This window comes from Scyliorhinus torazame, chromosome 5 (assembly GCF_047496885.1).
Source record: "Scyliorhinus torazame isolate Kashiwa2021f chromosome 5, sScyTor2.1, whole genome shotgun sequence".
NCBI classification, from domain to species: domain Eukaryota; kingdom Metazoa; phylum Chordata; class Chondrichthyes; order Carcharhiniformes; family Scyliorhinidae; genus Scyliorhinus; species Scyliorhinus torazame.
In genome coordinates this window covers 204,447,849-204,472,965 of record NC_092711.1, presented here as the reverse complement: position 1 = coordinate 204,472,965, position 25,117 = coordinate 204,447,849, and the positions used below count along the sequence as shown (strand labels likewise).

The following is a 25,117-nucleotide window of genomic DNA, read 5'->3' as shown; positions in this document are numbered from 1 at the left end:
CCTTCCCTCGGGATGCCTTTTAACTTAAAAACCTCAGACGGAGGGGGTCTTAACTGATGCTGTCCTGCACTCTGCGTTATGCTTTGTTCTAGTAGCAGCTTACGTGAGGCCCAAATGGCTTTGTATTACAGTAAGTGATCTGCTATAATGAAAGATTTTCTTGTCATAATATACACCAGTAGATCATGGTGCAGACACACACTGATGGACACACAGTGGGACCAATCATCATACACAACACCGCAGCCAATCACCAGTGAGAGCACATGCACTATAAAGACAGGGGGCATCAGAGTTCCCGCTCATTCGAGTAGCAGCTAGCTAGGAGCACAGAGCTCACAGCCTGCAACACAGACATTCACCATGTGCTGAGTGCATCAACTGGTTAGGACAAGGCAAAGGTCTTTAGTTAAAGCTAGTATCGTATTTACCCACAGTTCAAGTATGTTTAAATAGTTAACCTTTTAATAAAATAGTGTTGCACTACTTCAAGTGTTGGTGACCTGTATATGATCCAGAACACCCAATACATAATTTCTTACAGCTGAAGTCAGTCCTGCCAGGAATGTATTCCCTGACAATTCAGCCCTGGATCGCAAGAGTATTACACAAAGGCCTCTGCTTGCTGCTTCGATCATGTGACTCTTGCTGTCTGCTGTTAATGCAGCAATGCCTGTTTAAACCATTCCAACAAATAGTTTACCAAGTCAGGAAGGCATTAAGTTCACGAAGCAGTAAAGAAAACAGAGGCAGAAAAACATTCCAGCCCTTATAATGGAATGATATCCCTTGACTAAAACCACTGGGAAAAAAAGGTTTTTCTGGTTACTATCTCATTGCTGTCTGTGGGAGCTTTCTGTGCACAAATCGACTCTCACATTGCCTAAATGACAGCAACAACGACACTTCAAAAGTACACGACTGGTTGTGAGATCCTTGGGGCTGGAAACGCACAATATCAGTCGAAGTCCTTCATATCTTCAGTTCGGAAAACTCCCTTGGAACAGCTAGGTGTTTGGAAATGAAAATAGTCAGCAGTAATAAATTCTTTATTAAAGATTTGACTGGTGATAAAGACTCGCACAATATATACAGTAAACCTCTCTGGCTAGAATGTCGAGGTAAATGAAGATCGGTTGATCTGAAATCACCAGGGTGCTCACTGGATGGTAAGTTGATTGGCAGATATAGGGAAAACAGGCTGAATGTGAATCCAATATAACTAATGTAGTTCCTCCTGAGTATAGTTGCAATTTACAGCACACAAAGCCAGTTAAAGCTCGCACACAGAATTACACAATGCCGTTCAAAATGAACACTAAAGTACACAGTCCCAAAAGTACCCTCGGCAGCTGTGTACATTGAAGAGTCATCTCGACCCTGTTTTTCTCCACAGATGTTGCCTGACCTGATAAGTACTTCCAGCAAATGTTGTTCTCATTTTGTACATACAGCGTCTGCAGCATTTGCTTCATTGAAGGGGTCCTAACCCACGAGGCCGAGTTTTCGAATGTTCCATTCAGGTTTAGCCGAGGGATGGTCTGGATATTTAAACAATCCTCCCTCTGCTTTCCACCATCACCCTCTGAAATTTCTATCTGTTTTTCATTGTACCATTCGATCACTCAATAGAAACATGGGAATCACTGATGTTTTTTTTTCTCCTTGAGCTACAGCAGATTCCCCAATTCATCCAGTGTAAACCAACGAGTTGGGTTTGTGCTCTCAGTTTTCACTGGGATATTGCAGTGAATCAGAGCAAAGTTATCAATAGATTAGTGATACAGGGGCTTGATCTTAATTCAGACCTTGTGCTCTGGTCTGATTACACAATTTATTTCATTTTCTTTATCTGAATTGTCAGATTTCTGGAAGTATTAATATTTCTGTTTGGCTTTTATTTGAAAACTGGAAAAAGCTGAAGTAGCTTTCTCATTCTGGCACCCAAAAAAACATTCCGCCTTACTGCACCGTTCAAAAGTTTAGTTACGTTAATGCTTATGAAAAACATGGAAAGGGGACTTTTTGGCTCCATCAGTCAAATCTGTTCAAGCAAGTTTGAAAACCCCGAATTATGTCTATCGACTGTTTGAGTGTGCACCTGCGTGTATGTGTGTTTGTGTGTGCGCATGCATATGTATCACGTGTGTGTCTCCCGACAGTATGTCTGTTTTGTGTGTTCTTTTATCTATGCATGTGTCTGCTTAATGTTTTTGTCTGCTGTGTGTCTATTTGTTGCGTGTTTGTGTGTGTGTGTGCGTGTCCCCCCAGAAGGAAACAATAGTTCAGACCAGTATTCTCATTTCCCCGTTTTATTGTTTTTTTCCTTCTGGGTCTGCTGTCCATGTGTATGTATCTGCTGTATGTGTGTGTAAGTTTCTTCTGTATGTGTGTGTCTGCTGTATGTTTGTGTCTTTACGTGTCTGCTGTATGCATGTGTCTACTGTGTGTATGTGAACTAGATCATTAGTTTCGGACACATGATCCTCTGCAATCGAACGGATGACAGTAAATGGTAATTGAAGATCTGGTGAGATAATACACATTTGAAAATCCTGTGTGACAAGTCAGGGTACAGCTGTTTGGCAGACCAAATTGATCTCAAAAGGTCAGTTCTTCTCACGTGTCCATATGTCTGCAGTGCAGCCAGTTATACAATGGAAAACTCCCTTGAGGAGCTCACTGCTGTGAGCTGACAAGCAAGAGTAGTGACCCGTGAGCAATTCGCTGACTGACAGTCAACTGTAGAGTCTGGTGAACAGGAACAAAGTGGGCTGAGAACTAGACTTGCAGTGACCTGTGTGTGTGTCTCGCCATGCTCAATTACAGTGGTCAGGACGAGGAAATGTTGGATAATACCAAACTCTGACAGTCACTTCAGTTGAGTGTGAACTTTTGTGAATGAGAATTTTCTATTTTTGTGTGAGAAAAGTCACGTAGCTTCACCCATGTAAGGGCATAGGGCTGGAAAAGGCTACGCTCATGACATCACCAGGTCATAATGCAGGTTATCAGCTTCCGCGGGTATTTTCTCATCCACAACCTCAATGAGAGTGTCCTTTTCCTCTGATCTCTCATTCTCACCCAGCTTCTCTTCTTCTTGCGACGGACACTTCAATTTCTCGACAGTTGTCACTTTGCATGTTATTTCTTCTTCTGCTTTGTAAATCAGGCTCCCCTTAGGTTGCTTATTCCACACCTGTAAAAAGAAAACACGGACTCAGTCTATCCACCTTTCTCAGAGAAAGTTTCAAAAGAAATGCTTGCATTTCTGTGGTGCCTTTCAAAATCAAAGGAGGCCCCAAAGGGTGTCACAGCCAATGAAGCACTTTTGAAACGCAGCTACTGTTGTAATACAGTGAATGGAGCGGCCATTCCACGCACAGCAAGTTCCCCTAAGGAGCAATGGAATACTGACCATAGCGTCGGTTTTGGTGCCATTGGCTGAGAGTTAAATGTCGGCAGGGAAACCAGGAGAATTCTCAAGGGATTTGGACCTCCTGCCTTATTCCAGAGGGCAGGCACCTGAAAGATAGCACCTTCGCCAGTACAACATTCCCTTAGAACTGTACTGGAACATGAGCCTGGACTCTGTCTTCATGTCTCTCTGGCGCGATTGGAACTCACAACCTTCCAGCTCAAAGATACGCATTACCCACTTTAGCCATCGTAGAAACTTTTGCATTAAAAGGGAGTATACATATTGAATGACAATTTATTTCATGGTCTTGCTGAATTTAATTGGCGATATTTCCACCACTCGTCCCCCCGCTCCACCCCGGCACCGTGTTTTGCAGAGCAGGCCCACCATCTTCCGGAAGTGGGAACTTCCGAATTCTATGCTGTTTACCGTTGCCGGGGAACAGCTGGAAAATCCCTCCCAATCTATTTGTTCATTTACTATTGAGTGACTGCTGCACTCCATTGTTGCCAGTGAGCTAAGCGGCCCACCTCACACAGTGAGTCAAGTCAATGATCAAACACAGAAATCAGTCAAAGACAAAATGGGTCCCACACTGCTTCCTATTTAAGTCACTACTCCTCCAGTCCTATAACTCTCAGAGATCTATGCACTCCTCCAGTTCTGGCCTCTTGGGCAGTGTTGGTTTCCTAGACCATGCCAATGTTAAAGACCGACAGCAACATCTGTTGAACATACCAAGTAGTCTCCATTCGAATCTCCAAACATGCCTTTAAAAAGCTTCCCCGGATCAGGAATTGGTGGAAGGATCAATATCTGAAGCCTAAAAAGTGAAAAGTTAATTAGCTGATTGGAAAAAGAGCCATTTACCAAACCAATAAGGTCAATAAGCTACGTCAGTAATATGATAAAATGCTAGTGAAGCTATCCAACATAATTTATTGAGATTATTTTGTTGGCCTGTGTTCAAATAGTCCAACATAGAATTATAGAAATGACAGCACAAAATGTGACACAGGAACATAAGAACAGAATGAGGGCATTAAATCACATCTGCTCTAATCTCAGCCCTGCTGCTCCATTTCCAGTCCTGCTAACGGTTCTAATGTTAGCCCGGCTGCTATCGGCTCCGTTCCCAGCCCTGCTGCTATCTACTCTAATCCCAGCCCTGCTGCTATCAACTCTAATCCCAGCCCTGCTGCGATCTTTCTCGAACCTCATCTGTTATCTGTTCCAATCTCAGCCCCTCTGGATCTACTCTAATGTCAGGTCTGCTGCTATAAACTCTAACCTCAGCCCTGTTGCTGCTATATGCCCTAACCTCAGCCCTGCTTATATCTACTCTAATCCCAGCTCTGTTGCTATCTGCTCTAACCTCAGCCCTGCTGCTATCTGTTCTGACCTCAGTCCTGCTACTCTCTATTGTAATCCCAGCCCTGCTGCTTTCCACTCTAATCCCAGTCCCACTGCTATCTGCTCTAATCCCAGCCCTGCTGCTATCTGCTCCAACCTCAGCCCCGCTGCTATCTACTCTAACCTTGCACATGCTGCTATCTGCTCTAATATCAGCCCTGCGGCTATCTACTCTAATCTCTACACCATTGTTTACTGCTCTTATCCCAGCCCATACTATCTGCTCTTAGCCCAGTCCCACTGCTATCTGCTTGTGTCCCAGCACTGCTTCTATATGCTCTTATCCTAGCCCCACTACTATCTGCTCTAATCATCCCCCTGTTGTTTTCTGTTCCAATCTCAGCCTTGCTGCTATCCATCCTAATTCCAGCCCTGCTGCTGTCTGCTCTAATACCAGCCCCACTGCGTTCTACTCTAATCTCAACCCTGCAGCTTTCAACGCTAATCCCAGCCTTGCTGCTATTTGCTCTAATCTCCGCTGCTATCAGCTCTACTCATCAACCTGCTGTGTTCTTTAAAAAAAAATAATTTAAGAGTACCCAATTAATTTTTTTTCCAATTAAGAGGGAATTTAGCGTGGCCAATTCACCTACCCTGTACATCTTTGGGCTGTGGGGATGAAACCCATGCAGACATGGGGAGAATGTGCAAACTCCACACTGATAATGACCCAGGGCTGGGATTGAACCCGGGTCTTCAGTGCCATGAGGCAGCAGTGCTAACCAATGCACCACCATGCCACCCATTGGGCAGCACGGTAGCATAGTGGTTAGCACAGCTGCTTCACAGCTCCAGGGTCCCAGGTTCGAATCCTGGCTTGGGTCACTGTCTGTGCGGAGTCTGCATGTTCTCCCCGTGTCTGCGTGGGTTTCCTCCGGGTGCTCCGGTTTCCTCCCACAGTTCAAAGATGTGCAGGTTAGGTGGATTGGCCATGCTAAATTGCCCTTAGTGTCCAAACAAAAAGGTTGGGTGGGGTTACTGTGTTACAGGGATAGGGTGAGGGTGTGGGCTTGGGTGGGGTGCTTTTTCCAACGGCTGGTGCAGAGTCGATGGGCTGAATGGCCTCCTTCTGCACTGTAAATTCTATGATTCTATATCCTGCTGTATTCTGCACTAATCTCAGCCCTTCTGCTGTCTGCTCTAATCCCAGTCCCACTGCTGTCTGCTCTAATCCCAGTCCTGCTGCTATCTGCTCTAATCAATCATTCTCCTACTGTGTTCTGCACTAATCTCATCCCTGTTGCTATCTGCTCTAATCTTAACACATGCTATCTACTCTTTCTCAGCCCTGCTGCTGTCTGCAATAATCCCAAAATTTGCTGCTATCTGTTCTAATCCCAGCCCAACTGCTATGAACACTGATCTCTGCCTGCTGCTATCTACTCTATTCTTAGCCATGCCACTATCTGCACTGCTCTTATCCCAGTCCTCTGCTATTGGCTCTTCTCACAGCCCCACTGCTATTGGCTCTTCTCACAGCCCCACTGCTAATTGTTCTAATCTCAGCCCTGCTGCTATCTACTCTAATCTTAGCCCTGCCGCTATCTGCTCTAATCTCAGCCCTGCTGCTACCTGCTATTATCCCAGCCCCACTGCTATATGCTCTAACCCAGACCTGCTGCTATCTACTCTAATCTTAGCCCAGCTACTACCTACTCTAATCTCAGCCCTCCTGCTATTTGCTCTTAACTCAGCACCGCTGTTACATGCTCTCGTCTCAACCCTGCTGCTATCTGCTCTAATCGTAGTTCTGCTAACTGCTCTAATTCCAAACCTGGTGCTATCTACTCTTATCCCACTCCCGCTGAAATCTGCTCTTATGCCAGCCCTACTGCTATATGTTCTAATCTCAGCCCCTGCTATCTGCTTGAATCTCAGGTCTGTTAACTGCTCTAATCCCAAGACTGCAGCTATCTGCTCTAATTTCAGCCCTGCTGCTATCTTCTCAAATGCCAGTCCCGCTGCTGTCTGCTCTAATCTCAGTCCTGCTGCTATTTGTTCTAATCTCAGCCCTGCTGCTATCTGCTCTGATCATCACCCTGCTGATATCTGCTCCAATCATTCCCGTGCTGCTATCTGCTCTAATCTCAGCCCTGCTGCTATCTATTCTAATCTCAGCCCCTTTACTAGGTCCTCTTATATTTTCACTTTCTAAATACTCTCCCAGTATCCTGTTACAATTCGTATGATAGATGGTATCAGCCTGTTTTCAAAGTTCCTATAACATGACTTCCCCAATTAGGAAGCCACACACGGTGACTTTAGGCTTGGTCAAGTATTTTCTGTCTCTGCCTTTGTGAGGTTTTTGACTGTTCTTTCAAAATCGACCAATATTTTACAATGGAAGTTAAAGAGACCTTTTTGAACTGAAACATAGAACTCTTACTGTTTCAAGTAAGTAAGCAGTGTGATTGCAGCTGCTGCCACCAGTATTGGGACAACGATGAGCAAAGTAATTTTCCAATTCCAACGTCGCCCAATGTCTTTCCCTGTGAAGAATATCATTGCGTTAGTTACGGAGAAACAAATATGTATTGCTGTTTTCAAATCTGCATGATTCACACAACCACAATTCCACAATAAACCAACGTCTGGGAATTTGATTGCGGCGCTCCCAATTTTTGGGTACCAAGGTCTTGCAATATATATATTTTTTGTTCTTAGGACGTGGGCATCGCTGGCTGTGCCAGTATTTATTGCCCATCCCTAATTGCCCTTGAGGGGGCAGTTAAGAGTCAACCACGTTGCTGTGGGCCTGGAGTCACGTGTAGGCCAGACCCGGTAAGGATGGCAGATTTCCTTCCTAAAGGACATTAGTGAACCAGATGGGTTTTTATGACAATTGACAATGGTTTCATTTTTGAATGATTTTTAATTCCACATTTTTATTGAATTCAAATTTCACCATCTGCAGTGGCGGGATTTAACCAGAGTACAATGGGTCTATGGATTACTGATTCACTGACAATACCACTATGCCATTGCCTCTCCTGGTGACAAGAAGCATGGGCACATTTCTAGTTAGGAGTGCACCACCCCTCATGTTGAAATGGGCTTCTCCCTTGGCATCAGAACTATTTAAAGCAATGGAAAATGTACTTAAATAAGAGTCCTGTAACACTTGGGAGGACCCCTTTCTGATTTTGGATCTTCGGCAGTGCCTGATTCACCATGTGGTAAGCTCATTCAGCATCTTGGGGCTTTATCAGGTAGGGTGCAACTTTCCTCAGAATTATTTGAAGGCATTGTCTGAAATCTAGAGGTTTGGACATAAAACTTTGGAAAGCTCAGTTTGACTCCTGAGGAGGTTTTACTAATCCAGGACTGTTTGTCTCTGTCATTAAAATCGTTTTATTGTCGTCATGCGTGGTCTGGTAGGTCTGCCTTTTATCTTGGCGATTAAAATAGGAGAAAGGAAGACGCTGGGGGAAGAGCAAGGACGTGGGCACTGTCCAGGAGGCCCCTATGCCTCGAGGGTCTTCAAGGAGTCCCTTCTCCCAACAGGGGTTTCACTGAGGAGGAATGTTTCGGGCACCTTCCCTCCAACAAAGAGACTGTCGCTGAGCTCTGTCACCTGCTGCATTCACAAATGTATCCTCCATCATGGATGGCACTCCCTGTGGCTTTCAATCTTGCCATGACTCAAGCCTTCGCCCCACAGGTTGTGGGTGACATTAGTAGCATCTCTCAGTTTGGAGTCCAGCACAGTTTCAGGGAGGCCACCAAATTTCTCTACATCAGGAGTAACTCCTACACCTTAATCTCCATGAACGGAGTGAAGCAGTAAACTTCACTCACAGTGCTGGCTTAAAGATTTGCCTTTGTATAGCACCATTCACGACCACGGCACATTGCAAATTGCTTCACAGACAATAAGAGTATTTTTTAAGCATATTCACAGCTGTAGTAGAGGACAGGGGGCAGCCAAGCTGCACACAACAAACGCCCACACACACAGCAGCTTATTGTGAAGTTGACTGAGGGGTAAATGTTGACCAGGCATTTAGGATAACAGCTCTGCTTCAAAATTGTACCATGGGATCTTTAACATTCACTTGAGGGGCAGACAGGGCCTCTTAGTTTAATGTTCAAAGCAGCACATCTGACAGTGCAGCACCGCCTCAGTACCGCACTGAAGCTTCAGTTGAAAATGTTTGTGTTCAAGTCCTGGAGTGGAACCTGACCCCACAATCTCCCAGCACAAAAGGTGAGAATGAAAATAATGGAGGCACGGTTAACACTGCGCTTTTTTTCCTTGATATCCAATTCTAGCTTCTCCAGGCACCTAGCGTTAATCATAGGCTCCCTCCATCTTGCCTTGTGGGCTCCCCCAGCCTCCCATTATAAAATAAGTCTTGCATTTCTGTAGCATCTTGCACAACCTCAGGGCCTCCCGAAACACTTTACAGTCAATTAAGTTATTTTGAAGTGGAGTCACTGTTTTTAATACAGGATACGCAGCGGCCAATAGTGCACAGCAAGATCCCTCAAATGACTCTGAACTAATGACTGGATAATCATTTATTTTTAAGTGATGTTGGTTGAGGGATCCATATTACCCAGGATACAGGGAACAGGTGTCCTGTGCAGTTGAGCTAAGGTCCTCTCTGCCTTCTCACATAAATGTACAAGATCTCCGAGCATGATTTTGAATAAATGCAAGGGAGTTCTCCCCCTTGCCATAGTCAATGCTTACCTCTCAAAACAACTTCACTAAAACAAATGATCAGGTCACTTATTTATTGCTGTTTGGTGGGAGTCTGAGATGTGAAAATTTGCTGTCACATTTTCAAGTTTTGTTTCAGAAAGTCACAAAGGTCAACTTTGATCATTTAAATTTTGGTTTATACTTTTTACTTTGCTCTACTGTCTTCAGTTAGCTGGATGTATGGTGATGTTTCTCTTACCAAAATATACCTCTTCACTCCACTCACTCCAAATTGGATTTTCTCCGCAAAGTTTGTAATTGGCTCGCACTTGGATTATGTTCTTGACATTCAGGTCTGCATCAAGAATCTTCCATATTGGGTCCTGGCACTTGAAGGAAGAAAGTATCATGTGGTGACAAAGAAATCCAGGACATGACTATTCCTTTAACAAATTGCATGAAACATGAGGGAAATTGGAGTCTCCCGATTGTCAATAAATTGAAGCTGCCTCAACGATGTTTAGTGACGGGGGTTGGGATGGCTAAAAAGGGCAATATCGAGGCTACTGGTGAGGCTATCCTGCCGCTTTATGTCATTGCGGGCAAGAGTCTCTGGCGTTCTTGCGGCATGTTTCTTGGCAATATGAAGCGTCCCACCATGGGTAGGCAGCGGGATATTCTGGTCCTGCCGCTGTCAATGGGATTTCCCATTGAATCCATCCCACGCCGCCAGAATATCCCGTCGGTGTGAACAGATCTCACCCAGTGACTCCACTTGGAGAACTGTATATAGTTCTGGTCATCACAAAAAGGACATTACAGACCTTGAAAGGTTAGACCCACAGAATCCCTACAGTGCAGGAAGGGGTCATTTGGCCCATCAAGTCTGCACCGACCCTCTGAAAGAACACCCTACCCGACTCCCCCCACCCTATCCCCGTAACACCATAATAATAATAATCTTTATTGTTATCACAAGTAGGCTTAACATTAACACCGTGATGAAGTGACTGTGAAAATCTCCTAGTCGCCACACTCCGTTGCCTGTTCGGCTACACTGAGGGATAATTCAGAATGACCTAAAAGCATGTCTTTCGGGACTTGTGGGAGGAAACCGCTGCACCCGGAGGAAACCCACGCAGAAACGGGGAGAACGTGCAGATACTGCACAGACAGTGACCCAAGCCGGGAATCGAACGTGGAACCCTGGCGCTGTGATGCAACAGTGCTAACCACTGTGCGACTGTGCCCCCCCCACCTAACCTACACATGCCTGGACACCAAGGGGCAATTCATCAAGGCTAATCCACCTAACCTATACATCTTTTCATTGTGGGAGGAACACCCAGAGGAAACCCATGAGAATTTAGAATGTCCAATTCACCTAACAGCACATCTTTCGGGACTTGTGGGAGGAAACTGGAGCACCCAGAGTAAACCCATGCAGACACAGGCAGAAAGTGCAAACGCTACACAGTCACCCAAGATTGGGACTGAACCTGGGTCCTGGCACTGTGAGGCAGCAGTGCTAACCACTGTACCACCTAGTAACTGGAATAGTTGAAGGGATAAGGAGGGATTGAAGTATGAGAAGTGATTATTGGTTATGATCTCACTGGAAAAGAGTGTATTAAGAGGTGACATGTGTGCTGTTTTTTAGGATTCCAAAGTGTCTAGGTTATGATGACCACAACAAACTGTTTCACCTTCTCCAGAACAGTAGATGAGAGAAAAGAGCTTCCGTTTGTAGGGAATAAGTTCAAAACTAAAAAATGGAAAACGCTGGGCAGAATCTTCATTCCAAGGCAGAGTCAGGTTGGGAGGTGGGAGTGGGGATAATCTTAGCGGCTGGTGTGTTATTCTGTCGGTTTAGTGTTGCCTGTGGCCTACCTTCAGGTAGACAGTTCCAGCAGGGTGATGGAATTGAAGTGTCAATCGAGGACATTCTTCACAGACGATAGGTGGGTCCCCGATATAGGTAAGGCTGTCGGTTGGATGGTGGTGGTCTGGTGTTAGGCTGGGAGGGGATTTAAGCCACATCCTGAAATGTAACCCAGCATGCATCTAATGGATTTTGTGGGACACAGCTGTGATCACAGGCCATCCTGTGGCAGGGCCCCTCCTCTGCAATGATGATCTGGCAGCTATGGCCACAGTTTTATCTGTTTCAATGCCAAGCCTTTAAAAGGTGCCTCCATTTTGAGATGTCCTTTCAGTCCTGCGCCTTCAGCCATCCTGGTGTAGTTAGCCAGCCACCCAGAGCTTTGGACACCCCCACTCACCCTCTCCCAGTTGTGGAAACCCACCCACCCAGCAGGCTCCACACTGTTACCCTCAAGTGAACACGCCTCCCCAACGCAGCGTCCGTATTGGTCACCTCCCCGAAAATCTCCTCCAGGATATTGCCTGGGTCACCTCTGGATTCTCTATCCTGAATTCGGCCTGGTGACAGGATCAGGATCCTCAAATTAAAATTCAGCTGCTGTTTCTGTGAGCAAGTGGTCAACCTATGGAAAAGACTCCCGAAGTAGAAGATGGAAGTGTTGATTCAACCAAATCTAAATTAGATGGACAGCTTTCGGTAAATTGCATTCGAGGAAATAGTTGAGTAAGCTGAGGCATAACAAGGACTTAAAAGTGTAGATTTGGGAGGAACCAATGGTTCTTAAAGCTCTTCAACACTGGGGTTTTCCTGAAAAAAGGCTGGATTCTTACGTCCCCCTGCCGCAAGAACGCCACGGGCGAGACGCCGACAATGGAAAAATCCATTGACTTTGGGCGGATTCTCCGGTCGCTGGGCAAGCTCGGCCGGAGAATCCCGACCATAATGTCTGAATCTGTTGTAGTTTAATGAATGGCGATTGATTGCCATGATTATCACTGCCATTATATCACACTAGGTTCTGTGACCTTTTTCAAGCCAGTAGTTCTAATGTTTATGTGTAAATTTACATCTTTCCAATTTTAACTTACTGGAGGATAGCAGACACCAGGTGGCACGGTAGCACAGTGGTTAGCACTGTTGTTTCACAGCACCAGGGACCCGGGTTTGATTCCCAGCTTGGGTCACTGCACGGAGTCTGCACATTCTCCCAGTGTCTGCATAGGTTTCCTGCGGGTGCTCCAGTTTCCACCCACAAGTCCCGAAAGACGTGCTTGTTAGGTGAATTGGACATTTTGAATTCTCCCTCTGTGTACCCGAACAGGCACCGGAATGTGGCGACTCGGGGATTTTCACAGTAACTTCATTGCAGTGTTAATGTAAGCCTACCTTGTGACACTAATAAAGATTATTACAAAATATTGATGACTGAAATGTAGACATTGTCAAAGGCCTCTTAGCCGAACAGATTCACAGAGAGTGCATGGTTAAAACTGCTTGGTATGAGGACTTCCGGTGGCAGCTACGAAGGAGTAAGTCGCACATTTGGTGGCTTCCGCTCTGGTCGGATTTTTGGACCTTTTCCCCCGATTTTCTACCGGACATGAATTGTAAAACTGATGACAGAGGCAATTGTGTACTGAATTCCCACTTCGGTGCATGGAGAGAAGAACTATAAGTGCTTGTAAAGGCAGAAACAAAAAGTCAGAGAAGGCTTGGGCTGACGCTGCAGCAGAGACAGAATGGCGGAGGACCGGACCTCTGGTTCGTCGACCGAGTGGTCAACGGAGCAGCTGATGCAAGTTATTCAGGAAGGCTTTGCTAAGCAGAAACGGGACTGCTTGGACCCAATAAAAGAGTCAATTGAGCAGCTGGAACTTAGATTGGACACCCAAGCTCGGGCGATCCAGAAGGTAGAGAGGCGCTGGCTGAGCAGGAGGAACATCAAACTGCGGTGGAGTTGGAGGTGGGGATGCTGAGAGACCAGCAGAAGAAGCTCCTGGAGAAGGTGGAGGACCTAGAGAATAGGTCCTGCCGGCAGAACTTGAGAATCGTTGGGCTCCCGGAGGGGCTCGAAGGAGCGGACGCTAGGGCATACATCGCTGATATGTTTGAGAAGCTGCTGGGGGTTGGGGCATTCTCCCAGCCCTTGGAGGTGGACAGGGCTCACTGAGCACTCGCGAGGAAGCCGCGAATGGGAGACCCACCGAGGGCAATGGTGGTGAGATTCCACAGGTACTTGGATAAGGAGCTCATTCTACAGTGGGCCAAGCAGACATGGAGCTGTAAGTGGGACAACAGTATCCTGTTGGTTTACCAAGACATGAGTGTGGAGGTGGCCAGGAGAAGGGCAGGCTTCAACCAGATTAGGTGGATCCTTTTTAAGAAAAAGGTGAAGTTCGGACTGTTGTAACCGGCCCGTCTCTGGGTCACGCACGAGGACCAGCACTTTTATTTCGAGTCGCCTGAGGGTGCGCTGGAAAAGGAAAGGACTGGTGGTGGACAGAGAGATTTTGAACTTTGCTGCAACGTTCTTGGTTTTTTTTGTTGTTTTTCTGTTCTTTTTAAAAAAAAGTTTCTCGTTTTTTGTTTTGTGGAAGCTGTTTGTAATGCCTTTTGCATTGATTTGGGACCAGCGGTAGAGCTGAGTGAGTTAAGGTTTTCATTTGCACTGTTAGGGGATGGAGGTGTGCTTGTTTTAGATCTTGGCGTTTTTCTGTCAGGCAATTGTGTGGGGATTGTTTGATGTTGGAGTATGTTTGTATGAGCAGGGTGAAGGGTGGGGATGGAACAATAGGTGGGAGACTATCCGGCGCCAGGGATGGGGGCCACCAAGCTAGCTGGGCGGGCTAGCTCATGGAAGCGCAGTGGGGGTGTGTGCATATGTTTGGTTTTTTAGAGGGGTTGGGTTACAGAGTGTTGTTACTTGGGGGGGGAAGGGGGGGTAAATGTTCTGCTGACGAGGGAGGGACTTGGGCTAAGGGACAGAGAGGAGGTTGGAGGCTGCCTGGGGGCAGACCGGTGGAGGCGCGGAGCATGGGCTGGAGGTGGGCCCAAAAAAGGGGATGGCTGATCGGCGAAGGGGGAGGGCAATGAGCCCCCCAACTAGGCTGAATCACCTGGAATGTTCGAGGGTTAAATGGGCCGATCAAGAGGGCACGTGTGTTCGCACATCTTAGGGGACTGAAGGCAGACATGCTAATGTTGCAGGTACGCACCTTAGAGTAACTGACCAGGTTAGATTGAGGAAAGCCTGGGTCAGTCAGGTCTTTCACTCGGGACTAGACTCAAAGACTAGAGGGGTCGCGATCCTGATCAATAAGCGGGTGGTGTTTGAGGTGGGTAGAATAGTCTCGGATGTGGGAGGTCGGTACATTATGGTCAGTGGGAAACTGGAGGGCGTGCAGGTGCTATTAGTAAATGTGTATGCGCCAAATTGGGATGATGTGGAGTTTATAAAGAGGATGCTGGGTAAGATACCAGACCTGGACTCGCACAGGTTGGCCATGGAAGGGGACTTCAACACAGTTATGGACCCTGGCTTGGACCAGTCAAGCTCGAAAATGGGCAGGGTGCCAGCAATGGCAAAGGAACTAAAAGGGTTCATGGAGCAGATGGGGGGGGGGGGGGGGGGGGGGGGGGGGGGGGGGGTGGTGAACCATGGAGATTTGGGCAGCCGAGGGTGAAGGAGTTCTCCTTCTACTCACACGTGCATAAAGTGTACTCCCAGATTGATTTCTTTATTTTGACAGGGCTTTCCTGGCAGGGGTGGTGGACACGCGGTACTCGGCAATCACAATCTCAGGCCATGCTCCGCACTGGGTTGACCTGCAGGTTAGTAAAGACAGTAACCAGCGCCCGCAATGGAGGTTAGATGTGGGACTTTTGGCTGATGAAGGGGTGTGCGAGCGCATGAGGAAATGTATTCAGGCCTGCAGGTCAACGACACAGGGGAAATTTCAGCAGCGGTGGTCTGGGAAGCACTGAAGGCAGTGGTCAGAGGAGAGCTGATCTCGATACGGGCCCATAGGGAGAAGGTGGACAGGGCAGAGACGGACCGACTGGTAAAGGAGGTACTGCAGATCGATAGGAGGTATGCGGATACCCCAGAGGCAGGGCTTTTAAGGGAATGGTGGAGGCTACAGGCGGAGTTCGGCTTGTTAACCATAGGAAGGGCGGTGGAGTAGCTGAGAAAGGCGAGGGGGGCAATCTAGGAGTATGGAGAGGCCAGCAGAATGCTTGCACAGCATCTTAGAAAGAGGGAGGCAGCCAGGGAGATAGGGAAAGTAAATGAAGGAGATGGGAACCTGGTTGGTGATTCAGTAGGGGTGAATAAGGTGTTCAGGGATTTCTACAGTAGGCTGTACAGGTCGGAACCCCCTACGGGGCCGGAGGGGATGAGGCACTTCTTGGAGAGGCTGAATTCCCCAAAGGTGGATGGGGAGCTGGTAGAAGGGCTGGAGGCCCCGATCGGGTTGGAAGAAATAATGGAGGGTCTGAAGGCCATGCAGTCGGGTAAAGCCCCCGGGCCGGACGGGTACCCAGTGGAGTTTTATAAAAAGTTCTCTGGGATATTGATGAGGATGTTCAACGAGACAGGGATGCCCCCTCTCCCCACTGTTGTTCGTGCTAGCTATAGAGCCGTTGGCAATTGCTCTGACAGCCTCAAGGGGCTGGAAGGGGCTGGTCCGGGGGGAATGGAGCACAGAGTCTTGTTCTATGTAGGCAACCTGCTTCTGTATGTATCGGACCCAATAGAGGGACTGGAAGAAATCATGAGAATTCTAGGGGAATTTGGCCAGTTTTGGGGGATAAGCTAAATATGGGGAAAAGTGAGATGTTTGCGGTCCAGGCGAGGGGACAGGAGAGGTGATTGGGGGAGCTGCTGTTTAGATTAGCAGGGGAAGCTTTAGGTACCTAGGCATTCAAGTGGCGCGGGAATGGGACCGGCTGCATAAATTAAATCAGGCCCGACTACAAAGAACAAAGAACAAAGAAATGTACAGCACAGGAACAGGCCCTTCGGCCCTCCAAGCCCGTGCCGACCATACTGCCCGACTAAACTACAATCTTCTACACTTCCTGGATCCGTATCCTTCTATTCCCATCCTATTCATATATTTGTCAAGATGCCCCTTAAATGTCCCTATCGTCCCTGCCTCCACTACCTCCTCCGGTAGTGAGTTCCAGGCACCCACTACCCTCTGCGTAAAAAACTTGCCTCGTACATCTACTCTAAACTTTGCCCCTCTCACCTTAAACCTATGCCCCCTAGTAATTGACCCCTCTAACCTGGGGAAAAGCTAGTAGACCAAATGAAGGACGATTTTCGGAGATGGGGCGCGCTTCCGTTGTCACTGGCTGGGAGGGTGCAGACAGTGAAGATGACGGTCCTCACGAGATTCCTGTTTGTATTTTAGTGTCTCCCCATCTTTATTCCGTGGTCCTTTTTTAAAAAGGTCAACAAAGTGATCACTGACTTCGTTTGTGCGGGCAAGACCCCGCTAGTAAGGAACGTAATGCTTGAGCGGAGTTTTAGTAACTATTACTGGGCGGCGAATATAGCCATGATCAGGAAGTGTGTGGTGGGGGAGGGGTCGGCATGGGAGTGTGTGGAGGCGGCTTCATGCAAGGGCACCAGTCTGGGGGCGTTGGTAACTGCGCCTCTGCTGTTCCTGCCAGCACCGTACTCCACCAGCCCTGTGGTGGTGGCGGCCCTGAGAGTCTGGGGGCAATGGAGAAGACATGTGGGAGCAGAGGGAGCATCGGTCTGGTCCCCAATCTGTAATAATCAATAGTTTGCCCCGGGAAGTATGGATGGGGTGTTCCGGAAATGGCAGAGAGCAGGGATTGAGAGGATGGGGTATGTTTATAGAGGGGAGCTTTCCGAGTATGAGGGCGCTGGAGGAGATGTTTGGGTTGGCGAGGGGAAACAAATTCAGATATCTGCAGGTGCGGGACTTCCTACATAAATAGGTGTCAACCTTCCCACTCCTACCGCTAAAGAGGATTCAGGAGAGGGTCGTTTCCAGAGGGTCGGTGGGAGAAGGGAGCGTCTCTGACATTTACAAGGAACTTATCGGGTCAGAGGCGACGCAGACCGAGGAGCAAGTGGGAGGAGGAGCTGGGAGGAGAGATAGAGGATGGTCTATGGGCGGACGCGTTGAGTAGAGTCAACGCATCGGCAACATGTGCCAGGCTCAGCCTGATACAATTCAAGGTCGTTCATTGGGCTCACATGACAGTGGCCTGGATGTGCAGATACTTTGGGGTGAAAGACAGGTGTGCAAAATGTGCGGGAGGACCAGCGAACCATGTCCACATGTTCTGGACATTTCCGAAGTTTAGGGGATTTTGGCAGGGGTTTGCAGATGTCATGTCCACTGTGTTAAAAACAAGGGTGACACTGAGTCCAGAGGTGGCGATTTTCAGGGTGTCGAAAGACCCGGGAATCCAGGAGGAGAAAGAGGCAGACGTTCTGGCCTTTGCTTCCCTGGTAGCCCGGAGACGGATACTATTAGCTTGGAGGGAGTCAAAGCCCCCGAAGCCGGAGACCTGGCTATCGGACGTGGCTAGCTTTCTCTGTTTAGAGAAAATCAAATTCGCCTTGGGAGGGTCACTGTTAGGGTTCGCCCGGAGGTGGCAACCGTTCGTCGACTTCTTCGCGGAAAATTAATCGTCAGCAGAAGGGGGAGGGGGTTAGTTTAGCTTAGAGTAGGGGGTTAATAAAGGTGGGACCTGTAAGGAAGGGAGACTGCTTCTGCACTATGTTTATAGTTTCATGTACATTGTTTATTTTGTTGGTGTTACAATACCAAAAATACCTCAATGAAATGTTTATTTAAAAAAAACTGCTTGGTATTTGGGGATTTTTAAGAAGTTAGCAGCCACTGTTGTGATGACCTTTGATCTGGAAGCTTTACACTGAGGAAAATCTGTAATTTCTTTCAAATATCTGTGGAATCTGTAACCATTTTTAAGACTGTTTTAATAGTTTAAGGGGCAACCTCACAGTCCATCAGCCATTCAGGGCTGAATTCCCACCCTCGGTCTTTTTTCCTGGTTGGCAGAACCAAGGGTCACGAAGTCAATCACAGCAGCATGACCAGCCTCCCCGAACAGGCGCTGGAATGTGGCGACTAGGGGCTTTTCACAGTAACTTCATTTGAAGCCTACTTGTGACAATAAGCGATTTTCATTTCATTTCCATTTTCATTTTTCATGACTGGAGGTACACTCTTCCAGATGGTGTCCAACTAAGAAGGGCTGCCAGGATCACTGTCAAGTTAGGGACAATGGGTGGGTTGAGGAAATGGGAGCGCATTTGCGCAGATGGCTGGCAGCCTTCACTGCGTTTTCACTGCTTCTGGGTAGAATGGGAGACAGAGGATGAGAGAGAGAGAGAGAGAGAGCGCGCGAGAGCGAGAGGAATGAAAGAGGCAGGCAATGGCTGGAGGAAACACAAGCTATTTCTTCATCACCGGCACTATTGCTAACATTGGTCTCCAGTCACTGCCTGTGGTTGATCTCAGGCTTGCCTATTCACATCTGTAACTGGCAGATTGCATATTATCATCATGATGCTCCAGCCCCCTCGCTGTGTACACACCTCCTGTGGGTTATCGAGCTGCAGAGACTGCGGAGAGCTCCATGCACAGCTGGTAAAATGCCAATGCCCTCAGAAAGTTCCTGCTAATTGCTTCATTAAAACGCCAATTGGCTTCTTGCTATTAAGTAATCATTAGTGCACAGAAAGGGCCTCTGGGAAAAGTGGATGGGGGAAGGAACAAATCTGCATTCCTCTCCAACACAATTTCTTCCAATTTTCCTCACCCCCACCACTCGACAACAACTGATGACAGTCTTGTGGTCACCATTACCGAGGCAGGTTTTCAATTCCAGATTTTATTCAATGAATTTAAACTCTCCCAAATGACTTGCAGGAATTTGAATCCGTGGCCCCAGAGCATTAGCCTGGGCCTCTGGATTACTAATTTACACTTCCACCTCCCATCCTATGTCGGTGGGGACACGATGGGCCAAATGGCCTCCTTATGCGCTGCAATGATTCTGTGATCCCCAAGGTTCACTTTCCCCTGCCATCTCAAACCCTAGTAACTCTCTCCCGAGACCCTCTGTACCAGTCATGATACCACCCTTGACCAAAACCCTCAGCATTTCCTTGAGCCGTATCCCTCTATACCCATCATATCCATGTATTTGTCAGATGCCTTTTGAACGCCGTTAATGTATCTGCTTTCACAACCTCCCCTGGCAACGCATTCCAGGCACTCACCACCCTCTGTGTAAAAAACCTGCATCCCCCTAGTATTTACACAACCGCACTTCCAGACAGGCAAGATCCAATACACCAGGAACGTGTTCTTACGCACCCTGGTAACTCCCACTGAACACAAGGAATAGGAGCTGGAGCAGACCATTTGGCCCGTTGAGCCTCCTCCACCATGCAATGCAGTTGTGGCTGACCTTGGACATCAACTCAATTTTGTCTTCGCTCCCCATATCCATGAATTCCCTGAAACACCAAAAACATGTCTGTCCCAGCCTGAAATGTGTTCAATGATGGAGCAGCCACAATCCTCTGGAATAGAGAATTCCAAAGATTCACAACCCTCAGAAGGAAGTAATTTCTCCTCCTCTCAGTCCTAACTGATCGACTCCTTATCCTGGAACTGTGCCCCCTGTGTTTTAGATTCTCCGAACATTGGAAACAATCTCTCAGCATCCACCCTCAGAGTTGTATAGATTTCAGTGAGGTCACCTCTCATTCTTCTAAACTCCAGAGAATATAAACTCAATTTACTCAGCCTCTCATCATAGGACAATAACTCATCTCAGGGACCAATCCAGTGAGTCTTCACTGTATCACCTCCGATATAAGTAGGCCAGTCAACCATTATACCCCTTGCAACGATTCTACACCTCACAACTATCCTCCCTCCACAGGGTTGATTCAACTAAATGGGAAAAAAGTCCCATAGTGAGCGCGCTTAGCCTTGTGTTTCCCGCCTCTCGCAGCACTGAGAAATGGTTATACAATGCGGGAAGAGGCCTCAGTGTTGAATGCGTGGCTGAGGCCATTCATAGCTCCATTCTGTTCACTGGGGAGCTTGCCGGAACTCCCCAGTGTAATGAGATTGGGACACCATTTTTAAATGCCGTCCTGATCACCAAGGCCCCTGAAGCAATCCTCGATGCTGCCCGCCCCCCCCAGCCAGCACGCACTATGGGAGGATCACCCTCCTCTCCGATCGTGCGCGCAAAATAAATGCCAGCTTGGCACCTTGGCAGTGCCAGGCTGGTACCCTACCAGTGCCAGGCTGACACCCAGGTAGCACTGTCAGGGGACACTGCCAAGTTGCTCAGGTGGCACTGCTGGGGTACCCAGGTTGCACCACCCTGCCCAAAGGGCATGCAGCTGGGGGCCTCCGATCCCCTGGTGGACCCTCACGAGTGCCGTTCCGCCTGGTCCCCGTTTGTGGGGACTATTGCTGAACGAAGCTCGCCCGAGGTCTCCGAGGCGAAGGGGATGAATCCCAAAGCCTCAGGTATTTCGGGAATCTGCATACTAACTGTCTCGTTCTAATATTCAGATTTACTAAAAAGTGATCCCGCTCTCAATGGCTGGGCTTTGCATCGCAACATCTCGCGAGATCGCATTGTCTCATAAGAACATAAGAACATAAGAACTAGGAGCAGGAGTAGGCCATCTGGCCCCTCGAGCCTGCTCCACCATTCAATGAGATCATGGCTGATCTTTTGTGGACTCAGCTCCACTTTCCGGCCCGAACACCATAACCCTTAATCCCTTTATTCTTCAAAAAACTATCTATCTTTATCTTAAAAACATTTAATGAAGGAGCCTCTACTGCTTCACTGAGCAAGGAATTCCATAGATTCACAACCCTTTGGGTGAAGAAGTTCCTCCTAAACTCAGTCCTAAATCTACTTCCCCTTATTTTGAGGCTATGCCCCCTAGTTCTGCTTTTACCCGCCAGTGGAAACAACCTGCCCGCATCTATCCTATCTATTCCCTTCATAATCTTATATGTTTCTATAAGATCCCCCCTCATCCTTCTAAATTCCAACGAGTACAGTCCCAGTCTACTCAACCTCTCCTCGTAATCCAACCCCTTCAGCTCTGGGATTAACCCAGTGAATCTCCTCTGCACACCCTCCAGTGCCAGTACGTCCTTTCTCAAGTAAGGAGACCAAAACTGAACACAATACTCCAGGTGTGGCCTCACTAACACCTTATACAATTGCAGCATAACCTCCCTAGTCTTAAACTCCATCCCTCTAACAATGAAGGACAAAATTCCATTTGCCTTCTTAATCACCTGTTGCACCTGAAAACCAACTTTCTGCGACTCATGCACTAGCACACCCAGGTCTCTCTGCACAGCAGCATGTTTTAATATTTTATCATTTAAATAATAATCCCTTTTGCTGTTATTCCTACCAAAATGGATAACCTCACATTTGTCAACATTGTATTCCATCTGCCAGACCCTAGCCCATTCACTTAGCCTATCCAAATCCCTCTGCAGACTTCCAGTATCCTCTGCACTTTTTGCTTTACCACTTATCTTAGTGTCGTCTGCAAACTTGGACACATTGCCCTTGGTCCCCAACTCCAAATCATCTATGTAAATTGTGAACAGTTGTGGGCCCAACACTGATCCCTGAGGGACACCACTAGCTACTGATTGCCAACCAGAGAAACACCCATTAATCCCCACTCTTTGCTTTCTACTAATTAACCAATCCTCGATCCATGCTACTACTTTCCCCTTAATGCCATGCATCTTTATCTTATGCAGCAACCTTTTGTGTGGCACCTTGTCAAAGGCTTTCTGGAAATCCAGATATACCACATCATTGGCTCCCCGTTATCTACCGCACTGTTAATGTCCTCAAAAAATTCCACTAAATTAGTGAGGAACGACCTGCCCTTTATGAACCCATGCTGCGTCTGCCCAATGGGACAATTTCCATCCAGATGCCTCGGTATTTCTTCCTTGATGACAGATTAGGTGTCGCGAGCAGATAGATCCCGGGAGCGGGGTCTCCTGGATTTTATCAGCCACGCTGAACCGCGGCGAGCTGCTTTTTGCGTGCAGCGTGGCCTTGGATTGCACTCCACTTCTTTACTCCCCCCTCCCTTTTCAAAAGGCATAAATAACCATAATTTAGCACTGCTGCCTTCCAGCAGCAGGGACCCGGGTTCGATTCCAGCATTGGGTGACTGCCTCTGTGGGGCACGTTCACCCCGTGTCTGCAGTTCTCCGGTTTCTTCCCACATTCCAAGGGTGTGCAGGTTAGGTGGATTGGCCATTCTTCAGTTACTCTGTGCTGGTTAACTGGGATTACACAGTTACGTGACAGGGTGGGGGAGTGGGCCTCGGTCAGGTGCTCTTTGGGAGACTCAGTGCAGACTCGACAGGCTGAATGGCCTCCTTCTGCACTGTAGGGGTTCCATGGATCAAAAGCCAATCTGCCGTCTGTTTATGATACTACCAGATAGCTCTCAAAAATCACATGGAAAAAGATACAACACACAAACATGCCCTGTTTTCTAAAGCGCAGATTGTGTCACAAGAATAACCAGTCACAAATCTATTGGGGAGACCCTTACCTCGTACTTTAACCAGTTACTGCTTGTGCTGCTCCTTCTTCGTAACTCATATGTGATACACTGCTTGTTCCAATGGGCTGGGAACTCGCAGTTTATGCGAAGTACGTTTCCAGTTTTTGAAATGTTTATTCCCCATGGTGGAGACAGTTTTACTGCAAAAAGTGAAACATATCAACAGATATTATGAGGTCCAATGTTGCCCACTGAAGACAAATATAACCCGAATTTCATGATGCTGCTGAAACACAAGGCTCCAATTATTGGAACTCTGTTTCAAGGAAGGTCAAATGTTGCATTTTATTCCATTGGATATTTACTGGTGGTATTGCTCAGTTTCACTCTTAAATTCACACCAATTGGCCAGCTTAAACTGGGTTCTATGGTCAGGGTGCAACACACAGTACGGATAATGCCACTAGCTCTCGCCAAATCATGCCACTGCATTTGTGCCAGCTGACATCTTGCAGCATCCCAGTGACTGGAAACACCCCAACTCATTGGGCAGCCCCATCTGCCGCATTTGATTTGTTATTGATGTTCAGGATGTGAGCGTCACTAGCGAGGCTGGCACTTTCATTACCCATCCCTGATTGCCCTTAGAAGGTGGCGGTGAATCTTCTTTGTCGCAGTTTGAGATAACTGAGTTTCTTTTTCTCCTTAAAAATATTTAAGTGCCCAATTAATTTTTCCCCCCCAATTAAGGGGCAATTTAGCATGGCCAATTCACCTACCCTGCACATCTTTTTGGGTTATGAGGGTGAGACCCACGCAGACACGGGAAGAATGAATTGCATTGACAATCTGACAAGTTCATGGTAATTTTTGCTTCGTGGTCCACTGTTACATGGGCAGTATTGACGGAGTGCTGCACTGTTAGAGGGACAGTACTGAGGGAGTGCTGCATTGTTAGAGGGACAGTATTGAGGGAGTGCTGCACTGTTAGAGGGACAGTACTGAGGGAGTGCTGCACTGTTAGAGGGACAGTACTGAGGGAGTGCTGCATTGTTAGAGGGACAGTATTGAGGGAGTGCTGCACTGTTAGAGGGATGGTACTGAGGGAGTGCTGCACAGTTAGAGGGACAATACTGAGAGAGTTCTGCACTGTTGGAGGGACAGTATTGAGGGAGTTCTGCACTGGTAGACTGTTAGAAGAACAGTATTGAGGGAGTGTTGCACTGTCGGAGGGACAGTACTGAGGGAGTGCTGCATTGTTAGAGGGACAGTACTGAGGGAGTTCTGCACTGTTAGAGGGACAATACTGAGGGAGTGCTGCACTGTTAGAGGGACAGTACTGAGGGACTGCTGCATTGTTAGAGGGACAGTATTGAGGGACTGCTGCACTGTTAGAGGGACAGTATTGAGGGACTGCTGCACTGTTAGAGGGGCAGTACTGAGGGACTGCTGCATTGTTAGAGGGACAGTACTGGGGGACTGCTGCATTGTTAGAGGGACAGTATTGAGGGACTGCTGCACTGTTAGAGGGGCAGTACTGAGAGACTTCTGTACTGTCAGAGATCCTATCGTTATTTGAGCTACGGTTAAAAATTGCTTCCCAGATTCCTCAGTTATAACCTTGCTGGTGCGAATGACAGTGACCGAGGAAATTGCTCACATTCTGTTTAGTTGAATGTGTTAATACAACATGTGTAACTTACCAAAACTTGCTGTTTCCAGCTTGTAAAAGAATGGCTTTATCTTCGCAAGAGCACTTATTCCCGAGACACAAATGTTCAAGTCCGTTTCATTATCGAATTGATCGTGTTGAAGGCGGCAGCCAGCATCCAATCTGTCATCTTTTGATATGTAACTGGTGCAGTTCTGAATGAACTCTATTTCTCCTTGCCTGTGTGATCATAAAGCATATTTAGTCTGCGTTTATAGATAAACCAAGTGAATTTGTCCTCACCATTTAAAGACTCAATACTACGTTACCAGTAGCTGAACTTATAGACTGTGTCAGATGGTATTTCACTGCCCTTGTCCCAAGTGCAATTTATGTATTCAAAGTTGTAGTGAATACATTCAAAGTTTCTGACAGCAGTACCTGCATCACCTACGAAAGAGAAGAAACAGAAAGTACGTCAAGGAGACGAA

The 25,117-nt window shown here is 47.4% G+C and overlaps 1 protein-coding gene across 1 annotated transcript in view; it reads right to left on the bottom strand.

The window, feature by feature from the left end:
- Window positions 1-1,031: 1,031 nt before the first annotated feature.
- The window catches only part of LOC140420903 (interleukin-13 receptor subunit alpha-1-like), a 63,850-nt gene continuing 39,764 nt past the window's right edge, over window positions 1,032-25,117 (bottom strand). The window contains exons 4-10 of the mRNA XM_072505036.1: window positions 24,956-25,076; window positions 24,679-24,866; window positions 23,024-23,175; window positions 9,742-9,871; window positions 7,221-7,323; window positions 4,160-4,244; window positions 1,032-3,199 (exon numbers count right to left, since the gene is read on the bottom strand). Coding sequence (XP_072361137.1) covers window positions 2,981-3,199; window positions 4,160-4,244; window positions 7,221-7,323; window positions 9,742-9,871; window positions 23,024-23,175; window positions 24,679-24,866; window positions 24,956-25,076 — 998 coding nt within the window. The 3' untranslated portion in view covers window positions 1,032-2,980. The remainder of the gene's footprint in view (window positions 3,200-4,159; window positions 4,245-7,220; window positions 7,324-9,741; window positions 9,872-23,023; window positions 23,176-24,678; window positions 24,867-24,955; window positions 25,077-25,117) is intronic.